Below are 27969 nucleotides of genomic sequence, written 5' to 3' on the forward strand. Positions count from 1 at the left end.
CAGGTCCTGTCTAGCAATTTATTCCAGCTCTGCACTACTCTGGTGGATGAAATTATTATGTTAACATTGCGAAATAGCCACATCAGAATTGTATGTCAATGGTATTTAAAATTCTGTCTGTCTAATTCTAATTCTGTGGGTTCATTCTTATGATACAGGTGTGTGTAAAAGAGGTTTATTCTTGGATATCCTGATCCAAGTGCAGCTGCTATAGCCAAGATACTGTATGGAGCATGGCATTTTAAAAGGAGGAGAGAAATCATTAAACACCTGTTTTACCAGTTTGCCTGCTGCTGGAGCATGGGCGCATGAGCAAGGCATCTGTTGCATCTAATGTATGTACTGATACTTTATTTCTTTCCAAGTGAATAAAATCAAGCTTCAGCTGTCATTGTTTCACAGAGAGGTACGACTGAGATCCCAGTCTAAGCAAGTACATCAACACCAGCTTCCATAACCAAGATGACCGAGAGGTGCCCCTGGAATACAGAACTAATCCAGCACATGTGCCTTCCAGTCATAGTTCATAGGATCTTCATTCGATCTGGGTGGATTTGGAGTGTTTAAACTCATGTGTTTCCCTCTCCTTAGTAGTGTCACCTCAGAAGAGATGATGCAGTTTGCTCAGATGAAGTCTCAGGAGTGCCTCAAGGAGCATTTCATGTGGTACTTTGTTTCACTCCTTCACCATGCAGAGAATAGGAAGTAACATCATTTGGGCAAACTTAATGATGAGTGAGAAAGACTCAGAGGTTAGAATCAAAGACACTATCCTCCTGTTTGTGGTGCTGATGTTAAGCTACAGTAGCATCTCCCGGTCTGTAACTTTCTCACGATTAATTCACGTTCTCAGAAACCCCGTCCCATTATTCTAATTCAATTCAAACAACCCTACCACAGGAAAGACACACACACACACACACACAGAAAAGCGACTCAATAATTACTGTGTTGGGTTCTTTGTATTTTATTTTAAAATATTGATCTCCCTCAATCAACAGTAGGTTTAGCCAAACAATCTGTTGTAGAAACAGAAAGTGCTTTGGGTGGAAATGTATACGATGCCAGAGAGGCCAGAGAAGACCACAGCAAAGAAACAAAGATAGACTACAGCAGGGTTGTCATCAAAGCGTACAGTGGGTATTGGACGGAAAGGCACCACGCACTGTCCTGCCCAACATTTTCATCTTGCCTCTGGTTGTGGAAATTAAACATTATCTGAAGTTCTTCCGTTTGATTAATAATCAGACGGTCAAGTAATGTGGCACGGATTATCTTAAAAAAGAAAAGAAAAAGAAAACTCACCAATGGCTGAGAAGGCCAAACACATCAAGAACAGCTCTTACAAACAAATCAACATAATTCTGCAAAACTAGTGGGGGTGATTGACAATTACATTTATTTATTTATTTTTAACAAGGATTTGCTGCCCATTAATTACCTTGCAAAGCAATGCAAGTAATAATTGAACCGTCATTCACACACCGGATAAGCCAGCTCCTTCTATGAAGAGTTTTGGGTCAGATTCGGCCACGAGTCAAGCATCAGCAGCATGGCCTAAAACACATGTCCCTGAGTTTGACACTGTGTTGTAAGAGCTGACCACGGTCAACTGGGATACTACAGAAGGCATGCCATGGACATGGACCCCCTACCCCATACAACTTTAGTAGACAAGGCTGGTACCTGTTCATCAGTGCAATCGAACTCATAAACCACAAACATCTCCCACCAAGGTTGAGCTCAGCTCTCTCTAAGTTCAGTTCATTCAGGAGATTAATCCAATTCTAATTCAACAACCGTGAAAAAACGTTTCAACAAGGATTCTAGAATCCTATTGATTGGACTGAATTGAAATGACATTGATCTCAATCCTGCTTCCCACTTACAGTTTGGTTTGGCTGGCACACAAGTGAACAGGGTGAAACCCTATCCATTATGTTCTATAGAAATTGTATTCATAGTTGCTGTGCTCTGACACACACCCTAGAGCAGGATATCCAATCAGTGCATACACAAAGTAACCACCACAGACCACATATCAGGGGGAAAAGCTATCGAGAGGGAAAGATATTCCGGAATCATTGATTTATTTTATTTTTTTACTAGAAAAGTCCTAAAACAAACACACACACACATACCCCCCCCCCCCTTCCCTCTTTCCCAACACCCCCTCAACCACTTCTTTCTCTCCTCCCTTTATCCCCTGATCATGACTGAATACCCACACATATCAGTTAAAAAAAACAACAAAGAGAAGGAAAAGAATGGTTGAATCAGCGTTGGTTTGTGTCCCGTTAGTCTGTCAGTGGTCATCCAGGACCCAGAGGAAAGGAGCTTCTCCATAGAGCAGACTCTTTAAACAGAGTCCCATCCTCATCACTGTTACAGCACAGCCAATCACAGCTCTGTGTGAGTATCTGAAAGAGAGACAGACACACACACACACAATTTAAAAAAATGTCCATCCACAAAACTGTAATTGGCCCCTTAATTTATGGAATGACCCACATGTGTGTGTGTGTGTGTACCTGTGTCCTCCTTCTGTTGTTCTGTGTTGTCTGCTCCTCTCTCCTGTACTCTGGTCTGGAAGCGTTTGATCTCCTGGTCGTAGTCGCTCCACTCTGCCACGATACGGACTGCTGCCTGCAGCTTGGGCTCCTTGGTCCTGGGGTTGTTACACTGCAGAGATAGGGAGACATGGTTCAGATACTCAACTGGGAAATGCCCTGCACCCACGCACGCACGCACGCACACGCACACTCACACTCACACTCACACACGGATGCTGGAAATGAGCGCACACTAAAGAGTTCAGGTGCAACTCCGACTGTTGTTCCTTTATCATATCTGATATCTGTTTTGTCTGTATCTGTCCCTCCCTATTCAAATAAATGATTGGAATTAAATGAAAATGAATACCAGATCTATGGTTTTGGCCTTCTTCTTAGAGGTGTCATCACACCAGGTCTCGCACCACAGCCACTCCTGAGGGAGAGATTTGATGGGCACCTGGTGGATCATGTTGTTGGGTAGATCCTGGAGATAGAGAGAAAGAGGCAGGGAGGGAGAGAGGGGGAGAGACAGAAAGAGGTGTTAGAACTACACACACACACACACACACACACACACACACACACACACACACACACACACACCTGGTCGAGGTTGGACAGGCTGTTGGGGTCTTGGCTGAGACCCTGGTACTGTCCTCTGAGGCGGTCTCCTGCCGCAATCTTACGGAACTTCTTCAGATCTACCACATAGAGAGCACTGTGGAGGGAGGGAGGGAGGGAGAGGGGGAGGGAATACAGGTCTGAATATACATTTGGCTGTAGGGAAGAGGCTTTAGAGCCCTAACAGCTTACACACCCAAACACAGATACACAGGATACCTGATGTGGTATTTGCGCCCATTGAGGTGGCTGGCCCAGTATCCCGTCTTCCAGAAGCGGTATCCGTCCATCTCTCTCCTGCTCTCACAGAATGGAGTGTACCCATACGGAGCGCCCTCCAAGTCAAAGTCACGCAGCTCCTTCAAGTCTGTCCGCACAATCTGACAGGGGACATGGAAGGGGTGGAATAAGAGAGGAAGAGAGTGTTTTGACGCACGGTTAAGAGGGTATCCAAAGGGACATAATCAAAGTCGAAATGATGCTTATGAATCTGTACACACTTTCTGAAAGAGGAGACAGGTGTGTGTGTGTGTGTGTGTGTGTGTGTGCGTGCATGTGTTACCTGGTCAGCATCCACAAACAGGAACTTGTCGACAGCCAGTGGAAACAGGACGTCCAGGAAGAGGATCTTATATCCCCAGATGATCCTCTGTTTCTCTGTCTGTTGGTGGAGCCACCGGGGCCACTTGTACTGCACCAGCTCATACTGGAAACCATACTCTTCTGCCATGTGGGGGATGAACTCCTGTCGGACGGACGGACGGACGGACGCACACACACACACACACACACACACACCGGATCTTTACTGTTTGGACTTCAAGTGTCAAAACGTATCCACACACCCTGTCACCATGACAACATCAAGAAAACAGTACATAAACAAAGAAATAAAACAACACAGTAGACTACAATAAAAGATGCGATTGGGAGTTGAAGTTAAATGGGAACAACTGCAAATATGGGAAATTACTCTCATAAAAAGGTACAATTGTGAACCTGTCACCTAATATAATGTCATAAATTGCATATGCCATTATCTCAGAATCGATCGGGCTTCCTGACCATAGTCTAGTTCGCTATGACAGAAGATTCTTCTTTCTTTCTGAGATTTACTGTAGTGAGACACTATAGGGTCGGCTGTGGCTCGGGAGGTAGAGTCGGCGTCTAATGATTGCAAGGTCGGCGGTTCGATCCCCGGCTCCTCCTGTCCACGTGTCGACCCCAAATTGCTCCCAATGAGCGGGCGGGTAGCTTGCCGCCATTGGTGTGTGAATGGGTGAGACCGTTGTAAAGTGCTTTGGAATAAGGCGCTATATAAGTGCAGTCCAGATCTAGCGCTGAAGTGATACAAGGCGCTGTGTAACCCTGTGAGGTTGTTTTGTTTCTCCCCTCTACTGTAGCTCTGAGAGTCAGAGAGGTTAAGGCAAATAGACGCATTGACTACATATGGACTTGTCCAGCTCTTGGTGAAAAGTCGTACCTTAAATGCAGGGGACAGGTAGTTCTTGAGGAACCAGAACTTGACGGGAGTTTTAGTGTTCTTCAGAACCGACAGCATCATGATCCTGAGGAACCGCTCGTACAGGTGTCCAGACGCCACGGAGAAGATGTTGATGACGTCATCCTTCTCCTGCTTATTGTCCTCCGTCTTCACCCCACCAGTGAACCCTCTGAGAGAGAGAGAGAGAGAGAGAGAGAGAGAGAGAGAGAAAGACTTTGACGCTCTTTATTGAGACATTGTCACTTAAAAATGAACATACCTTAATGTTTACACCCGCAACACCCCAAAACCCTTCCATCCTGCCTTAAAAAACGCTCCCCAACACCAAAAACAAGCCACAGAACACAGCAGCACAACATCTGTTGAGAGTGATAGATAGATGGAGTGTGTGACAGAGAGAGAGAGATCTATTTTCATTAGTTTACTTTAACATAAATCTATGACTTGTGGACTTTACCAGCCTTACCTGGTGAGAGAATTCCAGAAGCCAGACTCGTCCTCTGGGGATTCATCACTCAAGAGGTCCTCATTGAATTTCTCTGGCTTCTTCTGGACCTGAACAAACAAACATACATACATTCATGAACATACACATGTCAATCGGTGACATAATGTCTATCATTTATTTGAAATCCTGTTGAAAGGTTTAAATCCATTGAGATGCATCATCTCGTTTTCGAGGGGGGCCTGTATGAAATTACAGCACTTCAAATTAACATGTGGAAACAGAAGAAAACAATAGGCAAGAAACTAAGAAAAATAATAAATGATAATAGTCTTACTACTATTAACATTACCACTGCTCCTAAAGGTATTCCTAATAACAACAATAAATAAAAAATTCAATATAGACCAAGTATTATACTTACATCGATAGATTTAATTGATCAATACATCACACTTTCAAACATGCTTTATGTAGACATGGCAAGAGAAGATGCATCCATAGGATTCAGAACCTACCTTGACCTTGATGATTCTGCTCTTGAAGTTGTTCAGTACCACGATGAGGTCATCGGCATCTGCCAGCGAGTCAGTGCCTTCATGACTGTAGGGGGAGGGTGTGTGTGTGTGTGTGCATCCAGGGGTATTGGATTAGATAGAGAACATAAAAGTTATGATTGATAGAGAACATAAAGTTAACGTTCACATAACATTCTGGGTACCGTATATGGAGCTGCTTTAATAGTTAAATTCATTTTTCAGCATTTCTCTCTGGCTATATGGCGGTGGGCATCTCACCTGTAGATCTTATAGATGTCCTCAGATCGTCCTTTCCTCAGTTTCAAGATCCAGGCTCCTGGGTTAGCCTTCAACTGGAAGTAACCCTGTGGGAAAGAAAACAGCACAGAGGGTAAACATCTCTTCACTAATCTCTAGCCATCTGTACCAGCTAATGTGGTAAGAAATTAATCAAGGCCTCAAAGATTTGATTGACTTGGATGGAAGTTATGTCCCTCATTTCCTGTTATCAAAGTAGAGTAAAGTAGCCTACATACAACTCCAGAGTGCGAACGAAAGCCAGCTAGAATAAGCACCGAACGCTTTTATCCTGTACTTTTTACTTTTTTCCTGTGGAAAAAAACTGACATAAAATGTTACTATGGCGGCACGCAAGGATGGTTCCAATAAAATGGTGGACAGGGAAGAAGGTTAGGAGGTCGGACGTCATAGGTCAGAAAGGTCACAGGATCACATACCAGGTTTGCCATGACGATGGTGTCTACGATGACTGGGTCGGAGGCGGTTCCTAAGGTGAACTGCAGGCCGCGGGGGGGCTGGCCCGTACTGACGTCGAAACAGTGACCCTCCAGGAGTAGGTGCTCCAACTCATACTCAGCTGCTACGATACTGTCCACCTGAACCAATACAAAACCATAACACAACCTTTAGCGCACGCACGCACACACGCACGCACGCACGCACGCACGCACGCACGCACACACACACACACACACACCTCTTCCAGGTAGATATTATCCAGGTCGTAGCGTGTGCGGACAGACTCCACCATCCAGCTCTCTGGAGTGTTGAGGTTGAGGGTGAAGAGAGGTGTGTGAGGCATGTCCAGGAACTTAGCCAGTGGGCCCGGAGAGAAGCTACCATCAGCCTGGAACACCACCTCTGGCTCCAACACATACCGGTAGAAACTAGAGCAGGACAGACAGGGGGACAGGGAGTTAAGACAGACAGACATGACTTGGATCAGATTCTTTTTTTTAATAAATTTGTTTTTCAGATTTTATCCCTTTTTCACCCAATTTGGTAGCCAATTGAACCCAACCTAGCATCCAATTATCCCCTGCCTATTGCATAGGATCCGCCGCACGACCCCGTGGCCGGCAGTCCCAGAAGAGGCCGCCAGGCAGACTAGCTGACTGGCTCCTCGAGCCCAGCGCCGTTATTCCGGCACCCCGGGGGCGCTGTTGCGCGACGGATCCTTGTCCAGAAATACTCCTATACCGCCCTCGGAAGCGGCCGCCCAATATGCCGCTTCCCGTGTGTGCCCCAGCCATATCTGGATCTGGCGAGCCGGGATACGAACCCCGGCCCCGGTGGGCAGCATGCACTAGTGGCCAGTGCGTAGACCGCTACACCACCGCGGGGCGTTGGATCAGATTCTAACAAACAATGTGTTGACAATGTCCATGGGCTGGGCACCATGAAAAGTATATTACACTTAATTAACTTAGCAAATCACATTTAGTAACAGAGATGTGAGAGTCAGGGGATTGTGTGCTCAGCTCACCTTTTCAAAGGCAGGTCGGAGAGTTTGGACTGGCAGTTCATAAACACCCGCAGATTAACATTCACCAACTTCTTCAACACCTGAGAGAGAGAGAGAGAGAGAGAGAGAGAGAGAGAGAGAGAGAGAGAGAGAGAGAGAGAGAGAGAGAGAGAGAGAGAGAGAGAGAGATGGGGGAGTGGTGAAGAGCAAAAGAGTGGAAAATAAATTGGAATTTGCAAATAATCATAAAAGACAGTGAGAGTGATTCTTCTTCAGCACAAAGGGGAGGCGGGTGGGGGATGGCTTGGAACTGGCACCCACCAATAGGAGAGGAGATTATACGTTCTACCTACCAATAGAAGCGGAGCTAGTTTCTGGGCGTCCCTGGTAACAGGGTCTAGCACAGCAACTATGTCAAAATACACTTCCCCCTCAGAGGGTCGGATCTTCACAGCACTGCGGGAAAACAACCAATCAGTGACCAGAAATAAATAAACAGGACGTTTAGAGACAGAGACAAAGCAGGGGAGAAGGGAGATTAATAAAAATTGTATCTTTGTGGTTTTACTTGTGTGCTAGGGTAAAATTGGGCCTTGAAGGTACATAATGGTTCTGATAACGTTTTATATCAACGTTAGTTTGAGGTTACCTGTAGCGGTCATCAGCGAAGGCGTAGTCTACCCTGGCCTCTCCTTTGGGCTGAGAGGAGAGCAGAGAGTCCACCTTCATCACCAGGTCACTGGCCCTGGAAAACAGGTTTCACTTTTTTTCAGGATTTCATATAAGCAACTATACTTGAGTTTGCACATAATGGATAAAGGCTTTTCGCCCAGTGAAATGATTGATAGTTCAGGTGAAGGGAGTTCATTGGGCAGCATTACCTGTCCTCCTCTACCCCAAACTGCTGGACCTTGGTTTTGATTCGTTCTCCCGACGTCTTCAGGATGATACTCTCCAATAGGAGGTAGTCGTCCTGATTAAAGACCTCCCCGTCCTCTAGTGGACCAATGATCTAAAAAGCAGGGAGCAATCCTTAAGTAATCGTTTTCAAGTGCGTGTGTGTGCGTGTGTGTGTCCACACCACTTACCCGTCCGTTGCTGATGACTGCCCTCTGGCCTTTCTTCAGTTTGAGCACATCTCTGCAGTAGGCAGCATGGGATAGCAGGAAGTCAAACTTAGGACCTTCATACGCACTCTTAAACAGTTTCACATCCATACCCTACAGAGGAGAGAGAGAGAGAGACACACACACACACACACACACACACACACACACACACACACACACACACACACACACAAAGTAGAACATTTATTCAAGGATGTGACTGTGTATGCAAGTGTTTGTGTGTGTGTGTGTGTGTGTGTGTGTGTGTGTGTGTTTGTTTATATATAAACTCCTTACCCCCACAGCAAACTCTGTCACGTCTGTCCCTCCATCAAGGGCTTTAGCGGTCTCCTCCTTGGCCAGCTTGGTGATGAAGTTCTTGGCGTTGTTGGCTGTCTGGGTCTGCATGGCTGCCCAGATAGCCCGCGCCACACGGCTTGTCTCCATGGCGGGGCTGTCAGAGGGGTTGTTGATCATGCCCAATCGAACGTTGTTACTGGTTTTCTGTCAGAAGGAGGGTCGAGTGAGTTTGTCTGGTTTGAGGGTTCATGGATAACAGACTATGAATGGGACCGCTGGTCTTTCACTAACGATATAGCTACTCAGTATCAAGACCCATTGGAGACAAGCAAAGCAGATGTGAGATTAAAGGGGCATTCAAACAACAACAACAACAACAAAGCGGTCAACCGCAAGACAAAAACTACAAGCACAACTCTGAGACACCTAGAAAATCACCATCTTAACACCATGGCTTAAATGTCTTTTGTTCTTTTCATTTTTAGGAGGATGAGGTCTAATTTATAAGCCCCATGGTTTCTAGCCACAACCACCGCAATACAGTACAGAATGTTTTTTTTGTTCCACCAATTCACCACGTTTTTCCCTATATATTGTTGTCAGCATAATTCCAAATCCTTTTTTAAAAGCAATTATTAGTTATTACATGGCATTCTTTACAGTATGCATGAATTACGGATATTTCATTACGCCTGTTGTTTAGTCAGGGCTCCAGTAATGCATGACCATGCAGGAAGAAGGAGAGGGAGCTCATTGTGGGCTCATGTCCCAAAGTCAGGGGGATGAAGAGGAGTAGGCAAGAGTATACAGGTCCTGTATTTGTTCCAGCTCTGCACTAGGTGGATTCATTTATTATCCTGTGTGTGCCATTATCCTATGTGAACCCATACTAAATGAGAGCAGGTGATTATATGTATACCTCTATCTATGTACTTGACACGTGAGAAACAGAGTATGGTGGATATGCTTAGCATCTAGATGTGAGACTTCACAGCCACAGATGTTCCGACCCCTGGCACCAATGCCTGAGTTGAGGGTAAGTGTCTTCTGACAATAAGTGTTCTCTGCACTGTTCTGGTGAACTAAGAATGGTCCTAGTTGTTAATTCTTCCTAGTTGGACTGCTATTGGTATAAGTCTCTTTTAGCCAATAAATCACAAATAGGGTAGTTGACAGGTTATTGACAAAACTATACAATACTAATGAGAAAACTGAAGTATATATTAACTTTATGCTGAGTTGTATTTAGGCACTGCAGAACATTTTGGGACGGTAAAAAAATGGTACTTAGCCTAGCCCTAAATTAATCCAGGGAGACTATCCCTGTAATCTCTAATTGTAAATTGCTTTGGATAAAAGCATCTGTTAAATGGTTAAAATATATGAATTAATGAATTAATCGTTTAATGACCACACGACCAAGGTCGGTGGAATTTGTTGTCGGTACAGATGGATTTTTTTTTAATGTAAATGTAATTACCTCAATATAAATCGTATATTGCTTATATTGCTTTCTCAATATAAACTGTACATTGTGTGTGAAACCCTGAGTGACGGGGTTTGAAGCTAATATTGGCTGGCATCTGATGCCAGCTAACTACTACAGCTGTCTACTAGGAAAGCGATTGAGATTATTCTAATATCACCTCAGTTTTAGCAGTCGCCACTGCTATTGAGCCAGGCTTAGTGCACAAGATGGATAGATATGACAACATAACCTCTGTGGCACCAAGTGAGAAGGTCGTTTTCAGAGTGGTATTTGCTGTAGTATTTTTACACAGGTGCCTTCGATCAATCTGGCTCCATGCACTAACATGTACAACCCCTCATAGAGGGCTCAAAGTGCTTAAGTGCTTACCATGTGCCTGATGGCGTCATAGAGGAGCTGGCGTCCTGACGGCTGGTCAAAGTCTCCCACCACCCAGAATGTCACTGGACGGACGTAACTATCATCTGATGACCAGAGAGGAGAAGGGGAGGATATCAAACAACACGTATCCCAACAAACAACACGTATCCCTCATGTCCACAAATCCAAACATGCTAAATGAGGAAACAATGCACTCTGAGAAATGTCAACATGGCATATATTATGTCTTCACAAACAACAAGGGGTTTTAATGCAAGGTGAGGAATGATGTTCAGTGAATTCACACGACCCAGAATGTTGTTGTCTCAACTGTCCACGCACAGATGGAGAGAGAGCGAAAAAGAGAGAGAGGGGGGGAAAAATAGGTAAGACAGAGAGAGAGAGAGGGAGAGAGAGAAATAGAGCAGAAAAAGAGAGGAGAGGATTACCATGCTGACTGGCGCGGGTCATCCCTGATACAGGAAAAGAAAAGGAGAAACGGACAGAGGGAGCAGAGAGAATACACAGACATATTTAGGGTCGGGGGCCAAGACTTAAGTGCCGTTGTGCGCACGAAACTAGGAAAACTTTCCAACTTGGAAAACATGATACCAGAGTTTCCAACTCGAAGAGTATCAAAATCAACCAATAGGAAGATCTATAACTCTGACACTTTGACTCGGAAGGGATATTATTTTAACGCGAGATTGCATGAACGCTTCATTCCACCCTCATAAATGGTCCTATCAGCACTTCCAATCAAAGACCCACCAGTGGGAGTTTGAGGTAGGGACGGCAGGGACGTGTGAGTCGTGCTTGTTGTCCCTGACATGCAGTTCTTTTGAGTGAGTGGTCCAAACAGTCCCTTTCTCTCACCTTTCTTGGTCATGTAGTTCATGCTGTTGGCCACACTGGTGCTCATCTCTTTCGTGTCCAGGAACAGAAAGCGAGCATAGTCGTCTATGTAGTGGTTATCTACAGAGAAAGAGGACAGAGTAAATTGTGTGTTTGTGTGTGTGTGTGTGTGTGTGTGTGTGTGTGTGTGTGTGTGTGTGTGTGTGTGGGCTACTCACTGGTATTGGACAGGTCCAGGTAGGTTCTGCTGGTAGACAGTATTCTGGGGTTGATCCGGGGGACTACGTTTGGCTGGTTCATGATGTAGTCCACAACGTCATGATCAGTAGCCAGCTCACCCTATGAGCAGACACAACAACAGGAGTCAGTGTGTGTGTGTGCGTGTGTGTGTGTGTGTGTGTGTGTGTGTGTGTGTGTGAGTGTGAGTGTGTGTGCAACTCATAGACTGCTCTCTGGTAGAAGGAGGTGGTCTCCAGAAGCCTGTGAGTGTGTCTGTGTGTGTGTGTGTGTGTGTGTGTGTGTGTGTGTGTGTGTGTCTCACCAGGTAGACTGCTCTCTGGAACAAGGAGGTGGTCTCCAGGATCTTGTGCATGGTGATAGTCTCTAGCTCGTCAGGATCCAGCTGTTCTCGTTGATAAGGCATCCCGTTGTACATCACCACTGGCAACGGACCTACCCCCGTCTGCTCATAGTAACCACGCCCTTCCTGAGAGACATGGGAGAGAGAGACGGGTGAGAGAGAGAGGTGAGGGAAGCCTCTTATCAGCTGTGGCACTGGAATGTTTGATCAACTGATGCGCATCATCATATCTCTCATTGCATTACTCCACTTCCACATGTTGGGTGGGCTGAGTGAAAGCCCCACAATATTCAGTCTGAGTCCTACAAAGCTACGGTGCTGACCAGACTTGTCTGCTGACAAAAACATAATACGCATTAAGTCACTATCCGATTGGATACGTAGCCAGCCCCCTAACGCTATCCAAGACACAGGGGCGGGGCTGTGTTGACAGGAAGTGTGGCGTTCTGCTCTGGTCTCTTACCTTCCTGTTGTCGTCGTAGGTGGAGTCTGCTCCCAGGATGCTGCTGACCTCCACGTAGGGGTACCTCTTCTCCAACACCTTGACAACATCCCCCACTCGCAACGTCTCTCCGATTATGACGTGGCTATACATCTACGCAAGAGACACAGGGGGATGGGGAGAAAGAAGGAGAGGAAGACGAAGAGAGAGAGGGAGAGAGAGAGAGGATGGGGTTAGAAGAAAGCGGAAGAGAGATGGCAACATTTTGACCTACAGAATACAGCAGTGAGATGTAGTTATATCAGTATTACACAGCAGTGAGATGTAGTTATATCAGTAGTACACAGCAGTGAGATGTAGTTATATCAGTATTACACAGCAGTGAGATGTAGTTATATCAGTATTACACAGCAGTGAGATGTAGTTATATCAGTAGTACACAGCAGTGAGATGTAGTTATAGCAGTAGTACACAGCAGTGAGATGTAGTTATAGCAGTAGTACACAGCAGTGAGATGTAGTTATAGCAGTATTACACAGGAGTGAGATGGGACAGTTATGGTATTTTGGGCTCCAAAACAACGCTAACTTTGATATACTTGGGTATCCATAAACCATAATGAGGTTTACTGAAAAGAAAAAGTAAAACAGCTGGAAGCAATATCTGACTGTTTGTCAGTCTTACATCTGAAGCTCTCTGTCTACACAGTTATGTGCAAAGTGTAGTTAAAAAAAGAAAGTTAAAGTTATTTAAACATTTGATAATGTGCTGAATTCAACTTAAGTTGAACAGTTGTTTAGAGAATGAACAAAGAAATATCTATTAGTTCAATAAATAGTTACATTGTTTCAAATGTTTCAACTTCTTTCAAAGTGTTCTATGAAATGATTTTTCAGAAGGCTCTACCAACATGGATGGACCAGGACTGTAGCTCCCATTGAGACACACAGAGGACATGACCTTGGTGGTTTTAAGACATAATTCAACCAATCCGATTGCTGTGAAATGACTTGTGATTAATATAATAATCATAATCATAATCATAATAATAATAATAATCATAATAATCATAATAATAATAATCATAATAATAACTTTTTATTTGCATAGTGCTTTTCCTGCAAACGTTGCAGCTATGTGTAATATGGTCAACTCTCTCTCTCTGGGAAAGACATGCTTAAGGGCCTCTAAATGGACCCTGGCTATGGTCTGTGATGTAACAATGACTGAAGTTAGAATTCTGGGAAGCTGGGCTTCTAGAATCCATCTGCAGTACACATGCTGTTTCATTTACCTGCAAGTCCTCTGTGAAGAGCTAGATAGATAGACAGTTATTTGTTTCACAAACTTTTCCAAACTTTTTCCAATCTTACAGTCAGCAGACATGAATCCTAGTGCGTCTATTCAATCGATGGCCTCCTTGTATGTAGGAGATCTCCACAGGGACACCACTGAGGGAATGCTGCATGAGAAATTCAGCCCTTCTGGTCCAATCATCTCTATAAGAGTGTGCAGGGATTTGCTAACACGCCAATCTCTTGGGTATGCCTATGTCAACTTTCAACAGCAAGCTGACGCAGAGCGTGCCCTGGACACCATGAACTTTGATGACGTCAATGGAAGACCTATGCGCATCATGTGGTCTCAGCGTGACCCTTCTCTGAGGAATAGTGGGGTCGGTAACATCTTCATCAAGAATTTAGTGGAGACTTTTGACAGCAAGCACCTCTACGACATGTTCTCTGAGTTTGGGGACATCCTTTCCTGCAAGGTAGTATCTGATGAGAATGGCTCTAAAGGCTATGGCTTTGTGCAGTATAATACCCAGGAGGCCACTGAGAGAGCTATTAAGAGACTCAATGGCATGTTATTGAGTGGCAGAAAAGTGTTTATTGGACAATTCACATCTTGCGATGAACGAGAGGCTGAACTTGGATCCAGGGCTCGAGAGTTCACAAATATTTACATCAAAAACTTTGGAGAGGATATGGATGACCAACGCCTTAAGGAGAGGTTTGAAAGATTTGGACCAGCCCTGAGCGTCCGTGTCATGACTGATGGCGCTGGTAAATCCATGGGTTTTGGATTTGTCAACTTCGAAAGGCATGAAGATGCCAAGAGAGCCATTGATGAGATGAATGGCCAGGAGATAAATGGGAGATGGATCTACGTGGGCCGTGCCCTGAAGAGAGGAGAGCGCCAGACTGTGCTGAAGCGCCAGTTTGAGCAGATAAAGCAGGGCTGCAGGACCAGATACCAGGTGTGTGTTTATGAAAAAAATATACATATACTGTATAAGTAAAATAAGTTGATAGTCATGGTAAACATTGTTGATGTATTTGAGGGATGAAAAACATCTCACTAAACAGGGTTTCTCTCTACCAGGGTGTCAACCTGTATGTGAAGAACTTGCATGACTGCTTGGATGATGAGCAGCTGCACAAAGAGTTCTCCCACTTTGGAACAATCACCAGTGCAAAGGTGATGATGGAGGGTGGACGCAGCAAGGGATTTGGCTTTGTGTGCTTCTCCTCCCCTGAGGCGGCCACCAAGGCTGTGACTGAGATGAACGGCCGCATCGTGGCCACCAAGCCCCTGTATGTGGTCCTGGCCCAGAGCAAGGAGGAGCGCCAGACTCACACAACCAACCAGCACATGCAGAGGATGGCCAGCGTCTGCACCGTTCCCAACCCAGACATTAACCTCTACCAGGTTGCTCCCCCACCTGGATTCTTCATGGCTGCCATGCCACAGGCCCAGCAGCCTGCTGTCCATGTCCAGGACCAAGAGCCTCTCCCTTATTCCATTCTGGCTGTCGCTGCCCATGAGGACCAGAAGCAGATGATATGTGAGTCTATTTGTTTGTTTCTATGGATCCCCATTAGCTGTTAGTTACTGTTACTGATATTTACTCTCCCTCCCTCCAGGTGAGAGTCCCATCTCATCCATCCACAACATGCTAGATGTCGCTGTGCTGGAGGCCCAGTGGGCTGAGGAGGCTGTACAGAACGTGGCCCTGGCCCAGCGCAACGAGGAGGGCCAAGCTCACAGCACCAACCAGCACATGCAGAGGATGGCCAGCGTCTGCACCGTTCCCAACACAGACATCAACCTCTACCAGGTTGCTCCCCCACCTGGATTCTTCATGGCTGCCATGCCACAGGCCCAGCAGCCTGCTGTCCATGTCCAGGACCAGGAGCCTCTCCCTGCCTCCATTCTGGCTGTCGCTGCCCATGAGGACCAGAAGCAGATGATATGTGAGTCTATTTGTTTGTTTCTATGGATCCCCATTAGCTGTTAGTTACTGTTACTGATATTTACTCTCCCTCCCTCCAGGTGAGAGTCCCATCTCATCCATCCACAACATGCTAGATGTCGCTGTGCTGGAGGCCCAGTGGGCTGAGGAGGCTGTACAGAACGTGGCCCTGGCCCAGCGCAACGAGGAGGGCCAAGCTCACAGAACCAACCAGCACATGCAGAGGATGGCCAGCGTCTGCACCGTTCCCAACCCAGACATCAACCTCTACCAGGTTGCTCCCCCACCTGGATTCTTCATGGCTGCCATGCCACAGGCCCAGAACTGTGCTGCCCCATGTCGGACCAACCAGCTGGCTCTCACCTCTCCGCACAAAGGTCAGTATATTTAATGAAGCCACCCTGCACATAGAGACAAGACCACTATCCAAAGATTTGCCATAAATATATTTGATTATGATTATCTTCCCTCTCAGCTACCCAGGCCTTGAGAAAGCATCCTGAGTCTATTTGTTTGTTTCTATGGATCCTCATTAGCTGTTACAGTTACTGATATTTACTCTCCCTCCCTCCAGGTGAGCGTCCCATCTCACCCATCCACAACATGCTAAATGTCGCTGTGCTGGAGGCCCAGTGGGCTGAGGAGGCTGCACAGAACGTGGCCCTGGCCCAGTGCAAGGAGGAGCGCCAGACTCACAGCACCAACCAGCACATGCAGAGGATGGCCAGCGTCTGCACCGTTCCCAACCCAGACATCAACCTCTACCAGGTTGCTCCCCCACCTGGATTCTTCATGGCTGCCATTCCACAGGACCAGCAGCCTGCTGTCCATGTCCAGGACCAGGAGCCTCTCCCTGCCTCCATTCTGGCTGTCGCTGCCCATGAGGACCAGAAGCAGATGATATGTGAGTCTATGTGTTTATTTCTATGGATCCCCATTAGCTGTTACAGTTACTGTTACTGATATTTATTCTCCCTCCCTCCAGGTGAACGTCCCATCTCATCCATCCACAACATGCTACATGTCACTGTATTGGAGGCTCAGTGGGCTGAGGAGGCTGCACAGAAATCTGGCCACATCCCATCTTGAGTTCCAAGCGGCTAAGATCCAGACTTTTTAAACCGACTTCACCGATAAAGCATATTTAAGCATTGAAAAGATATTGCAATATTAATAAATTATTTCATTACAAAATTAAATTGATTGACTCAGCTATGTCTAGAAAAGGGTAAGCTGGACCTCAATGATACAAGTTAAAGACCTGGTTGGACCAGATAGACCAGGCCAAGACAAGGCCTCCTTGACCAGCAATGCACCTCCCAGCTCAGCATCGCTGTCTTTCTCTCTCCACAAAATAGCTACTCTACAAAATATTGGTTTTCGTCAAACAATATAAACCTTGTGGTGGAGGTTATTGACTCACCGTTATGATGGCATCGAAGGCAGTCTGAGTGTCCGACTCTTCAGTGATGTAGTTAAAGGCTCTGAGTAACGCCACGCCTGCGTCCTGCATACCGTCTATGTCCTCTCCATCTGACACCACAAACACCAGCCCTATCCTAAAACACACATGCACCACACACAGGGTATAGACACACAGCACAGGGTCAGGGTCTCGCACGCACACACGCACGCACGCACCCACGCACAATTTCCAGCAGGAAGCATAAATACCAGTCCAATCTTGTAAAACCAACCTGAGAGGGATGTTGTTGCTGTAGAACATCTCTGCAACACTCAGTAGCTCAGTAGAGCTCTCATGAGTAGGATCCAAAATGACCACCTACAGACCGACACACAAACGCATACGCACACACACACACGCACACACACAGGTTGAATTATGTTGGAATTTTCTCACATTTTACATTATGGACAGCCAGTTACCCACACGTTGTTGAGTCTAATAGTTGCCTATTCTTGACACACCGGAGACCCGACTCACCAAATTATGAAGGTTTTTGCGGATCTGTCGGATGACTCCGGGGAAGGTCGGCCTGAGCAGCTCCTGGATGTTGTAGGGCCACGAGTTATACCTGCTGTCTGTCTCCAAGTTATTAATCCACTACAGGGAGAGACAGATTATAATCCGTTTAGAGAGAGAGATTAATACGGAAGAGGTTGTGTTAGGCCATGGAGTATAGATTATCAATACAAAGAAGCACACACAGAAATACTGAATCACTAATCCACTGTAGATCAGGACAGATTATACCGGTAAATGCCCAGTAGGATGCCAGGGATGGCCAGATTGACGTCACTACATTGAAGTTGAGATTGAAAGTGATTACGGTTACGGTTAGGGTTAGGATTACGGTTAGGGTTACAATTAAGGTTAGGGTTACGATTAAGGTTAGGGTTACGATTAAGGTTAGGGTTACGATTAAGGTTAAGGTTAGGATTTAGGGTAAGGATCTCACTTTGCATCTACCGATTATATATGGTAAAATAGGTATGAAAGGAAGGCAGGCAGGGGAAGGAAAGGTCATGGGAGACAGAAAGGGGTCAGGGCTGAGTGAAGTGAAGTGGTAGTGATCAGTTGAGCTCTCCCCCTTCCAATGTGAGCTCTCTGGGTGGTTTAGAACGGCGCTATTTAAACGTTGTCAATAATTCAATGGAGTGAGACGTCATGTCTTTACGTTGATAGCGGGGTTGCGTATGTCCACTGCGTAGTCTGAGTCCGAGGGCTGCACGTTGAGCTTCAGTATGTCATGGATGTAGGGCGTCTCGATCATTAGAGAGCGTAGACCTTCCATCACTCTGGTCTCGCTCCGCAGAACCTCAAACACACTGTTGGTACAGAAGGTTACATCATGTGAGTCTCAAAAAGATGTGTGTGTGTGTGTGTGTGTGTGAATACATGCATATGAAGTGTGTGTGTGCTAGGGTTGGGCGGTAATATGGTAATACCGTAAACAGCGGTTTTTGAAAATAGCAACGGTGTCCTTTTCAATACCGTCATAAAATATACTGTATATAATATATATACACGCATATATTGTATATGTTACGGTACATGTGGGAATACGGTACATGTGGGAAAACTAGGGTTAGGGTTAGGTGCTAGGGTGCTACGGTTAGGGGTAGGGTTAGGGTTAGGGGTAGGGTTAGGGTTAGACATGCCAGCATGTACCAAGTCGACGTAGCACCTAACCCTAATCCTAGTTTTCCCACATGTACCGTATTCCCACATGTACCGTAACATATATATTATAACACCTTAAGAGTGTTTGTCCAGCACCACTGTCTGCAGATGCTATGAAAGTGATGACAGAACCTTTTGTAAACAATGTAATTTGTCAAACAAATAACCTGTCAAAAAACTATTTAGAAGCAATCATAATCAAGTATTACGTGACAGTTTCTCCTCAGAAGGGAGAATTCGAAAAACAAATGGCGAGCGTAAGCGACTTGGTCCCTAAAAAAAAAAAGACCTGAAGCATTCTTTTTTTCACAAAGCATTGGAATGCGTGGAAGCATTTCGGGTTTTGATCGAATAACAAGGGAGAGCCAGCAAATCTTGAGTTTTGAGGCTGTGTGCAAGATTTGCATGAAGAAGGTGACAGCCAAAGATGGAAATACTTCAAATTTACATGGCCATCTGAGAATCAAATCACCCTTTAACCGCTGCGAGGATGAACATGTTGTTGAGTACAAAGCTCCCCGCTGCTGTCGTTGTGTGAAAATAATAATAATAGACTTTATTTGTATAGCACCTTTCATACAAGAAGTTCAACATGCTTTACAACAAAGAAATGACATGCACCAAGTGCTTCACATAAAAATAGACATAACATGAACATTAAAAACATGTAAAAAATGCTTATGTAACAGGATAGAAAATCAATTAAGTTTATAGCAGCAACTATATTCATCATTTGAAATTGGCGGCTCCCTCAAAGGCCTACAACGTGATTTTTAATCCTGCGGTAATACTGTATACAGCGGTTACATTTGGGGACGGTTTAGCGGTATCAAAAATGGAATACTGCCCAACCCTAGTGTGTGTGCTTGTGCATACCTGAAGATGTCCTGTGTGTCCAGGTCGATATGTAGTCCATTGATGAAGAGAGCAGAGTCTCCTGGTTGTAGACCCATGGTTCCTTTAAAGAACTACGGAGAGAGAGAGAAGGAAGACAAAATAAGAAAAAGACAATGTCTCCTACTGCCTGTCCCACAAAACGAGGTGACGGTGGCGATGGATGAACCTGGCACTAGGGAGAGAAAGGGGTCCTACTGGTAACATATGAGCTAGTTTGTGTTAATGTTGACACGTCTGTATACACAATAAACTAGGAAATGAAGTTTCAGTAATTGATTAACTCATGAACATGAGCCTCTGCTGAGCTGTTGTAGCGTTTGTAACCATAGCATCCCCGCATAGTAGTGGACCGATGACTCAATCAGGAATATGGTGGTGATGATGGCGGTGGAGGTGGCTATTTCAGTGCTACAGTATGTATAGTGTATGAGTCAGGTGAATATAATTCCAGGATTTAACTATATATTCTGAAGTAACTCCATGCCTTCTAAAGTATCCGACTGCGGTGGCTGTTGTGTCTGGTGTTAAAAACCATGGGTTCCTCTAACAGTTGTCCAAGGATGTCAGAATCAATATAGTTCACTTCCGCCATCAAGGAGAAGGCTGCAAAAAACTTGCAACGTTTCAAACTACCCATTTCCACTGTCAGAAACATCATGGAAAATAAATGGAACAATTGAAGTCAAGGTAATATCTGGAAGACCCCAAAAAATGTTCAGATAGAATGGTCCGAGATCTGGTGAGAAATGGTTAGGTTTGCTTCTTTTCACTTAGATATTAATTGTCAATGGCATTTTGACTAGGGATGCCCGAATTGTTGCACCCCACTGTAAAGGTCTTTGCACACCAATGCGTGCGTTTACGCACGCGTATTTTTTAATCCTTCATCCGAAAAAAACGTTACGCACCGAGACCTTGCACACCGGTCCGTTGCGGAGTCCGTTTTTTTTTTACGTTGCACACCGGTCCGTTGCGGAGTCCGTTTTTTTTTTACGTTGCGAACTTTTTTTGAAGAGGACAAGCGCGTCTTCAACCTCCGCCTGTCAAGAGCGCCGCATCTCAGAAAATGCATTCGGCATTCAATCAGGGACGCGGGAAGGGGGGTGCATACCCAGGGTTTCGCAGACAGCAGAAGTAGAATAGAATAGTAGAATAGAAAAAGAAACAGCTATATATAGCCAGCCTATACCTAACCATGCTGAATGATGTATGATGCACTGACAGTCTGTGACAGTGTGTGAACCTGCCCGGACCCTGCCTGAGTTTGAGTAGGATGCTGCCCAAATAAATGTTATTGTTTAGTGATGCTGCCCAACTGAATGTTATTGTTTAGTGCCTTACGCTTTCGTGGTATTATATTGTGTGAATTATCATCTGTATGTTGTTTTTCTTTCACTCGACTAACCGCGAGATAATACTTGAGACATGTACTTCTGTAAACATTAATCCAACTGTCCTAAAGTTCTAATTTGACGACGTGTCCCAGTCTATACCATGGCGGAGTGGTCAATAACAACTCTCAAAAGGCTTTTGACGGACGCGAAAAACGCAGAAAATCGAACCTGTTGCGTTTTTTTTTTGACGGACGAATTATTACGGATTGGTGTGCAAGCGTGGTTGACACAACATGAGTTCTAATTTATTTTTTTAACGGACGTAAAAAACGCGCGTAAAAAACGCGTTGGTGTGCAAGGGCCTTAATTATCGCAATATGAATATGGGCAATATCAATATGATATTTTGTCTATATCGTGTAGCCCAAGCATGTTTTGTTCTGGGAAATAAATGAAAGCATAATATATACGACTATCACCAAGGCCATATTGACCTAAAAGTTGTTTTTAGACTTCAGTTCCTCTTTAAATAAATCCCATCACCCTGAAAGCTCTGCCTAGGGAACAAACTGAAACTCATTTGCCCTTGTTTGCTAGTCAGTCAATCTTCACAAATCCTCACACACCGCATTACACCAAATCTCATTACAGAAGGACAAAGCGATCATATTAATCATGATTCAGACTCTGCAATTACAGCCAGACATGATTAACACAAATATAACACCTACTCCTTAAAGACTGTGTGTGTGTGTGCGCGTGTGCCTACCAGTGTGTGTGTCTGTGTGTGCTCACCTGCCAATGTGTGTGTGTGTGTGCGCATCTGCGTGCGTGCCAAAACAATCAATAATCAACTTCTGCTGAAAGGAGCGCACAGAATGAATCACCAACTTTGTAATTACAACATTTGCTGGTTTTTCCCCGTCTGTACACAAAGATAATGCAGGCTGCGGTAATTTAGATGGGAGAGGAGCAAGAAACCAACATCAAAGTGATTGCTCATTCCATTAACTGCACAGGAAAACATTGTTTGACACTGAATTCTTTTCATCCACAGGTTGTTTACAATTCATCACATAAGGAAGAAACAAAAAGACAGAAAGAAAGAGAAAAGGAAAAAGAAAGAAAGAGAAAAAGAAAGACTACTTGGTGGTATTCCTCAGAGGCAGCTGCATGGGGCTGTGAATGTTGTATATAATTGCAACATTAACTTTCTTTTTTGTTCGGAGTGTCCCCGGTGATTACACAGGCTGTGCTGGCAGCTTGCACTATTAGATTGGCACCAGCTCAAAGATCATCATAGCAACTTCTTATTTTTCTAACTAGCGTTGAAAATTACATAGCCAACTTTGAATTAAAACAGGAAATAGTGTAAAAAGAAAAGAAAAGGAAAGGTCTATACAATCCTGGATAGGAATATGCTCATAAAAAAAAGACAAGAAAAAGAGAAATTCAGAGAGAGGTGACCCTAATATAATCCTTGATCTGTGCCTAAGGGCAACTTCTACCTAGATCTAGAGGAAGTAGAAGGGGGAGCATTGGAGAGATAATATATAGATATAGAATAGAAATTGAAGAAAAGCAAACGGCTCTATATTCAGTTTTCTATGTGAAAACGGATGGACGGATGAAAAAAGGATGGATGGATGAACTTTCACCTTCTGGTTGTCTTCTATCTCTTTGCGTATCTCAGAGTTGACCGCTGTTTTAGTGATGGACCTGAAGGGGAGGGGAAAGACCTTACCATTAAACCACACATTTAAATGTGAATTCTTGGCACCAACTTGGCAATGCATGTGTGTGTGTGTGTGTGTGTGTGTGTGTGTGTGTGTGTGTTCTCTGTACCTGGCTTTGGTGGGGAAGTTTTGGCTGAGGTCCCTCATGACGTTGAGAGCCTCTGAAGAAGGAGCAGCCAGGATACGAGCTGCTGTCTGGAAACTCAGATCTGAGAGGGAGGGAGGGAGAGAGAAAGTTGATAATTATGTGTGTTTACAGTGAGCGTAACGACGCAGTGACATCCACTCTCCCCTAGGGGTCTCTGTCTAAGTAAACAGACAGTGCTAATGAGACACAGTAGGCCTGTGGGTCTGGCTGCTGCTGCTGCAGTCAGACCCATAGGAGGGTCTTTTACTGTGCACCTACTACCAGTGCAGCTAAATGAGCCCTGAGCTGGAACAACAAGCTGAACACACTGCAGTCCCCCAAATGGTCCTGTTTAATATGCATGTGTGTGTGTGTGTGTAAAAAAATCCGGGGAGAGGGGGGGGGGGTGTGTCACTCCTACCTTGCATCTGCCAGACTTTGAGCGGAGCCATTTCATTGGTGCTCTCGACCAGGTGCTTTCTCAACTCTTTCAGCTGCTCCTTCAGCTCTGGGTACAGAGTCCTGGAGAGAGAGAGAGAAAGAAAGTGTGTGTGTGTGGGGGGGGGGGGGGGGGCAGGGGGGACAAGGGCTTAGGGTTAGGCTTCTCAGAAGTTTGAAAACTTGTGTCATCTGAAAACAACACATTGCATGTTTCCCTGCGCACGCCACACCAGGAGTAGGGGCTAAGGTTAGGGAGTAGGATTGAGAGTCTATAATCAGACCCAGGTCACTTACTTGAGCTTGCCAAAGAGGAATCCCTGGACTTCATCCACTGGGTCATTCCCTCCCATCACTGTAGCATTCACCTCCCCTATTCAGATCACAGCCATCAATCAATCAAACGTAAATACATCCATCCATTTTAAACTACATCTAAATCAGTGCGAGGAATCATATGGCTCTGAGTGAGATTGATGTAGTATGGGGTGTGTGTGTGTGTGTACCTTGGACCTGTGTGTCGTCCTTAGCCTTGTACTCCTGGTTTTTGATGGCCAGCTCCACCCCGTACCCCGACAGATACACCTTACTGCTGCTCTGAGTCTGAAGGAGAGGGAAGAAAGAGGACAGGCAGGGAGGATAGGAAAATTGCAATAAATATGTAAGGAGGAGCATGAAATGACATTTCAATAACATTTTGTGAGAGGTTGAACCTGCTTTATTCTCAAATTCTAGCATAACTGTTTGTCAAATGTGAGAATGTGAGTGATTCTTGGAGCCTGTATCTATCTATGTCTTACATGCTTGTGTGCGTATGTCTGTAGTTCTTACATTCAGGTAGTGGCGGAGAACGTATGTAGCCAGGCCTTTGTTGGCTTTGGACAGCATCAGCTGGTGAAACTTTGGGAATTCCGCTTTTCCCATCTCAGCGTACAGGATGACAACAGGAGTGTCTGGATTGGAACCCGGGAATTTGTGATCACCTTTGAAAAGGTACGGCTTGGGTCTGGAAAAGATATGGAGAGAAGGAGGAGATAGAGGAGAAGAGGAGAAATGGAGGAACGGAGGAAGAGAAAGAGAGCCACGTCAGGTCTTTGCACCAACCAAACACTTAACCTGCCTCCATTTGTCAGTGTAAGCAATATGGTAATAGCCCCACCAAGCCATTTGATACGCTGGAAGCAGCTTCCATCATATTGCTTACACCTACTCAATTTTAAGAACTGGGCCTGGGGAATATTCAGCTTGTGTAAAGAATGGAAGTGCATATGTGAGGGTGTCTGTGTGTGCGTGTGCAGGTGTGTGTGTGCATGTGTATGTGTGTGTGTACCGTTCTGCTGCAGTCTCCAGCAACGCTGCCAAACTCTCTGGATCACATGACTTCTCTCCATGGACGTTGAAGAAGGCCGAGCAGCCAGGGGGAGGAGGCTCGTTAGACGCTATCTACAGGACAGAAAACAGAGAGGGGGTTACGCATTCCACCCACCCTGCACGTACTCACCCACCCACCCACCTACTCACCCACCCACCCATGCACCTACTCACTCACTCACTCACACTCTCACACTCTCACACACTCACACACTGACACACTCACTCACTCACTCACTCACTCACACACTCACACACACACTCACAGCGACATGCTGTTGTACTTTCAGTCGGGCTGCACGATATGGACAAAATATCATATTGTGATCATTTTGCTAGAGATTGCAACAGAGATATGACTTGCAATATACCAAACACTTGGATGCTCTTAATATGACATAGGGCTATTAATAATTAATTGATGGTCATTGAGTCATTAAGAATCATTAATTGAGTCATTAAGAATTTGATCGATTAGTCATTAAGAATTTGATCATTAAGAATCATTCATTGAGTCATTAAGAATTTTATCGATCAAGCGTATCATAATAAACAACGAAATGGAACAACGCGTACATACAATATATATTGTGCAGCCCTAGTCTGTAACATGAATAGTGTTGTGGCACAGTCATACTGTGTCGTAGGAGTACTGTGGTCAAGATATCCTAACAGCGGTAGTAGTAGTAGTGTAGTGGTATTGTAGGTATGAGTACCTGTTGGAAGGAGTGTATTGTGGAGGAATAGGATCGGAGAGAGAGAGCGAACTTCAACATGTTAATCTGGACGGAGGTAAGCACAGCACTGGCTCTCTTCAAGATGAGTTCGTAGTAGGACTGGTCTGTATCTGGAAGGGGAGGAGACTTATTAACCATACTCAGTAAAGCTTCTGCAGTTCAAACTGTTTCCAACCGTCCGCAACAGTTCGACGATCCTGAACACCTCCCACTCATAAAGCTACATCAACTGAAATTGTCAGATTCATGATCCTTCTCATTTGTTTGGCCGTGCAGGAGCATCATAGTGAACACAAACACTTTTGTTATTCATCCACCATGAAAGGAGTTGTTAGTTACCTAAACACAGTGCTGTACATGTAAATTAAAGTAAAAGCAAGGCAATGGAAGACAATCATTACCATCATGATCCCCTCCGATGTCCTGATTGGCCTCGACGAAATCCCAGAACTTCTCCTGATTCTCCTCGGCCAGAAACTCACTGATGGGGGAGCAAGGGAGGAGGAGGAGGAGGAAGAGAGAGAGAGGTGTGTGTGTGTGTGCGTGTGCGTGTGCGTGTGCGTGTGTGTGTGTGTGTGTGTGTGTGTGTGTGTGTGTGTGTGTGTGGTGGTGGTGGTGGTGGTGGTGGGGGGGGCAGAGAGAGATGAAGATGGGGAGAGAGATAAACATATTATTTTTTTTACATTTGCTTTCTTTTGTATAGTAAAGCAAATTGAGGTGCTTTTGAGGTAAATTGCACCTTAAATAAAGCCTGACTTGACACACACTGAAACCATACCGTCTGGTAGAAGTTGGTTTTCAATCCTTTAACACATGGAATCTTGACATGGCATCAAAGGGCAATGAGTTAGGGGTTATGGTCCAATAAGCATACAGTACCTGGCTTCCAGCAGCAGAGGGGTGGAGGCCCATTTGGTGGTAAGGGTGGTGGTGACAGCCTTAGAGTCCCCTTCTGCAGTCATCTTGGACAGCAGGGACAGCAGCAGGCCAGCCAACAGCCACATCCTAAGCCCTACACCTGGGACAGGAAGAGAGAGAGGAAGAGAGAGAGGAAGAGAGAAAAGGGGGGGGGGGGAGGGAGAGAGAGAGAGAGAGAGAGAGAGAGAGAGAGAGAGAGAGAGAGAGAGAGAGAGAGAGAGAGAGAGAGAGAGAGAGAGGAGAGAGGGAGAGAGGGAGAGAGAGAGCAATAGAAGAAAGAGGACGAGAGGAGGAGATTGGAAATAAGGGAGAAGATTGAGTGGAGGAGGGCAAGATAATGACTATGACCAGAATTAGTGATTTTTTTTAGGATCATGATGTCTGTTTTCTCACTGTTATTGCAACGCCAAGACTGGGTGCCAGTCAGTTTCTGCATAAATCCAGGCAGGTCTAGACCGTTTAGCAATGGTTTCTTAATATCATTCAATGGCAAAGTGGGACAGCAGTAAAGACGTGTTCAAAGAGATAACTGTCTACTCTAAGCACAAACCTCTTAGGCTTCCTGTTAGCAGCAACAGTAAAGCTGATTACACCTGCTTTGAACCCCACTACACTTGTATTGATTGGCTGTTATTATGTTTGATTCTATAGTACTTTACTGCCTTTTTGCCTTTTGTGTTTTATTATTATTCTCTTGTTATACTATCCTTATATTTAAATAGCAATGTTGAGAAGTTGCTCCTAACAATTATTTAATTGTACCATTTACATCTGTGTCCTGTGCTTGAATACACTTGACTTGATTTGATTTGACTAGTAAACACTGCACTACAATTTCTAGCCAATTAGAGCGTTGAGCGTGGCTACTCGAGGAACTGTCCAATGAGCCTTCTGACAGGCTGCGGCTGCACATCCGCATAGCTTGGTAGCTACTAACGTTACAGTGCAAACCAGAGCAGTCCACGTTGGACCAAGAACGTTTTCACAAATCAGAAGTAGCAAAATAAATATACGCTACCCCTGTAATAAATGCACATATTTCTGGCTAATTTTAAATAGCTTGCCATTATGCTTCAATCATGTTCCTGACAGAGCGAAAGGAGGACCATTTAATGTAGCTAGAAGAGGCAATGTGTGATATGTCACTGCCAGGTTAACTACGCTTTGACAATATGTATCTCAGATGTTATTAATGCGACTGCAATATATTACACTCTTGTAACAACTCTGCTCTATAACAAAGCTAGTCAAATAAACTAGCTTACTCACGCACAGGCTAATGTTCATGCTAGTTAGCGTCAGAAAACCGTGGGAAATGATGTGTTTATGACTATATACGTTTGTGACAATATAAGTCAGCCCCAGACAAACTGTAGCTATCGGAGAGAATTCGATAAAATGTTGTGTATTTTAAAATGAATATAAATACACATACCGAAACCGGCTTTGTAACTTCCTACAGCAACC

General features: G+C 44.9%; 2 protein-coding genes across 2 annotated transcripts; one reads left to right on the forward strand and one right to left on the reverse strand.

The window, feature by feature from the left end:
- Window positions 1-2182: 2182 nt before the first annotated feature.
- uggt1 (UDP-glucose glycoprotein glucosyltransferase 1) lies at window positions 2183-27969 on the reverse strand. The gene is made up of 39 exons (XM_080548190.1): window positions 27938-27969; window positions 26464-26602; window positions 25986-26065; window positions 25564-25694; window positions 24807-24919; window positions 24308-24482; window positions 23983-24079; window positions 23774-23849; window positions 23460-23560; window positions 23021-23120; window positions 22834-22894; window positions 19821-19912; window positions 18439-18589; window positions 17745-17864; window positions 17497-17582; window positions 17223-17358; window positions 12565-12696; window positions 12063-12227; window positions 11740-11860; window positions 11543-11641; window positions 10676-10770; window positions 8815-9021; window positions 8497-8628; window positions 8290-8420; window positions 8058-8153; window positions 7762-7864; window positions 7430-7509; window positions 6641-6830; window positions 6381-6539; window positions 5923-6008; window positions 5644-5728; window positions 5147-5235; window positions 4660-4849; window positions 3739-3921; window positions 3396-3556; window positions 3159-3273; window positions 2923-3039; window positions 2532-2682; window positions 2183-2420 (listed from the first exon to the last, which is right to left on the reverse strand). Exons 2-39 carry the CDS (start codon window positions 26586-26588, stop codon window positions 2401-2403), a joined length of 4551 nt encoding a protein of 1516 aa, XP_080404316.1. The 5' UTR covers window positions 26589-26602; window positions 27938-27969; the 3' UTR covers window positions 2183-2400.
- Window positions 13928-16888, forward strand: LOC308172219 (polyadenylate-binding protein 1A-like; the record flags this gene model as incomplete). The annotated part of the gene is made up of 4 exons (XM_080547127.1): window positions 13928-14803; window positions 14929-15255; window positions 16074-16176; window positions 16785-16888. The coding sequence occupies 4 exons, from the start codon at window positions 13928-13930 to the stop codon at window positions 16886-16888; spliced, it is 1410 nt and encodes a 469-aa protein (XP_080403253.1).

The sequence above is a fragment of the Nansenia antarctica genome (genome assembly GCF_963989245.1).
Source record: "Nansenia antarctica genome assembly, chromosome: 1".
In the NCBI taxonomy this organism is placed as follows: domain Eukaryota; kingdom Metazoa; phylum Chordata; class Actinopteri; order Argentiniformes; family Microstomatidae; genus Nansenia; species Nansenia antarctica.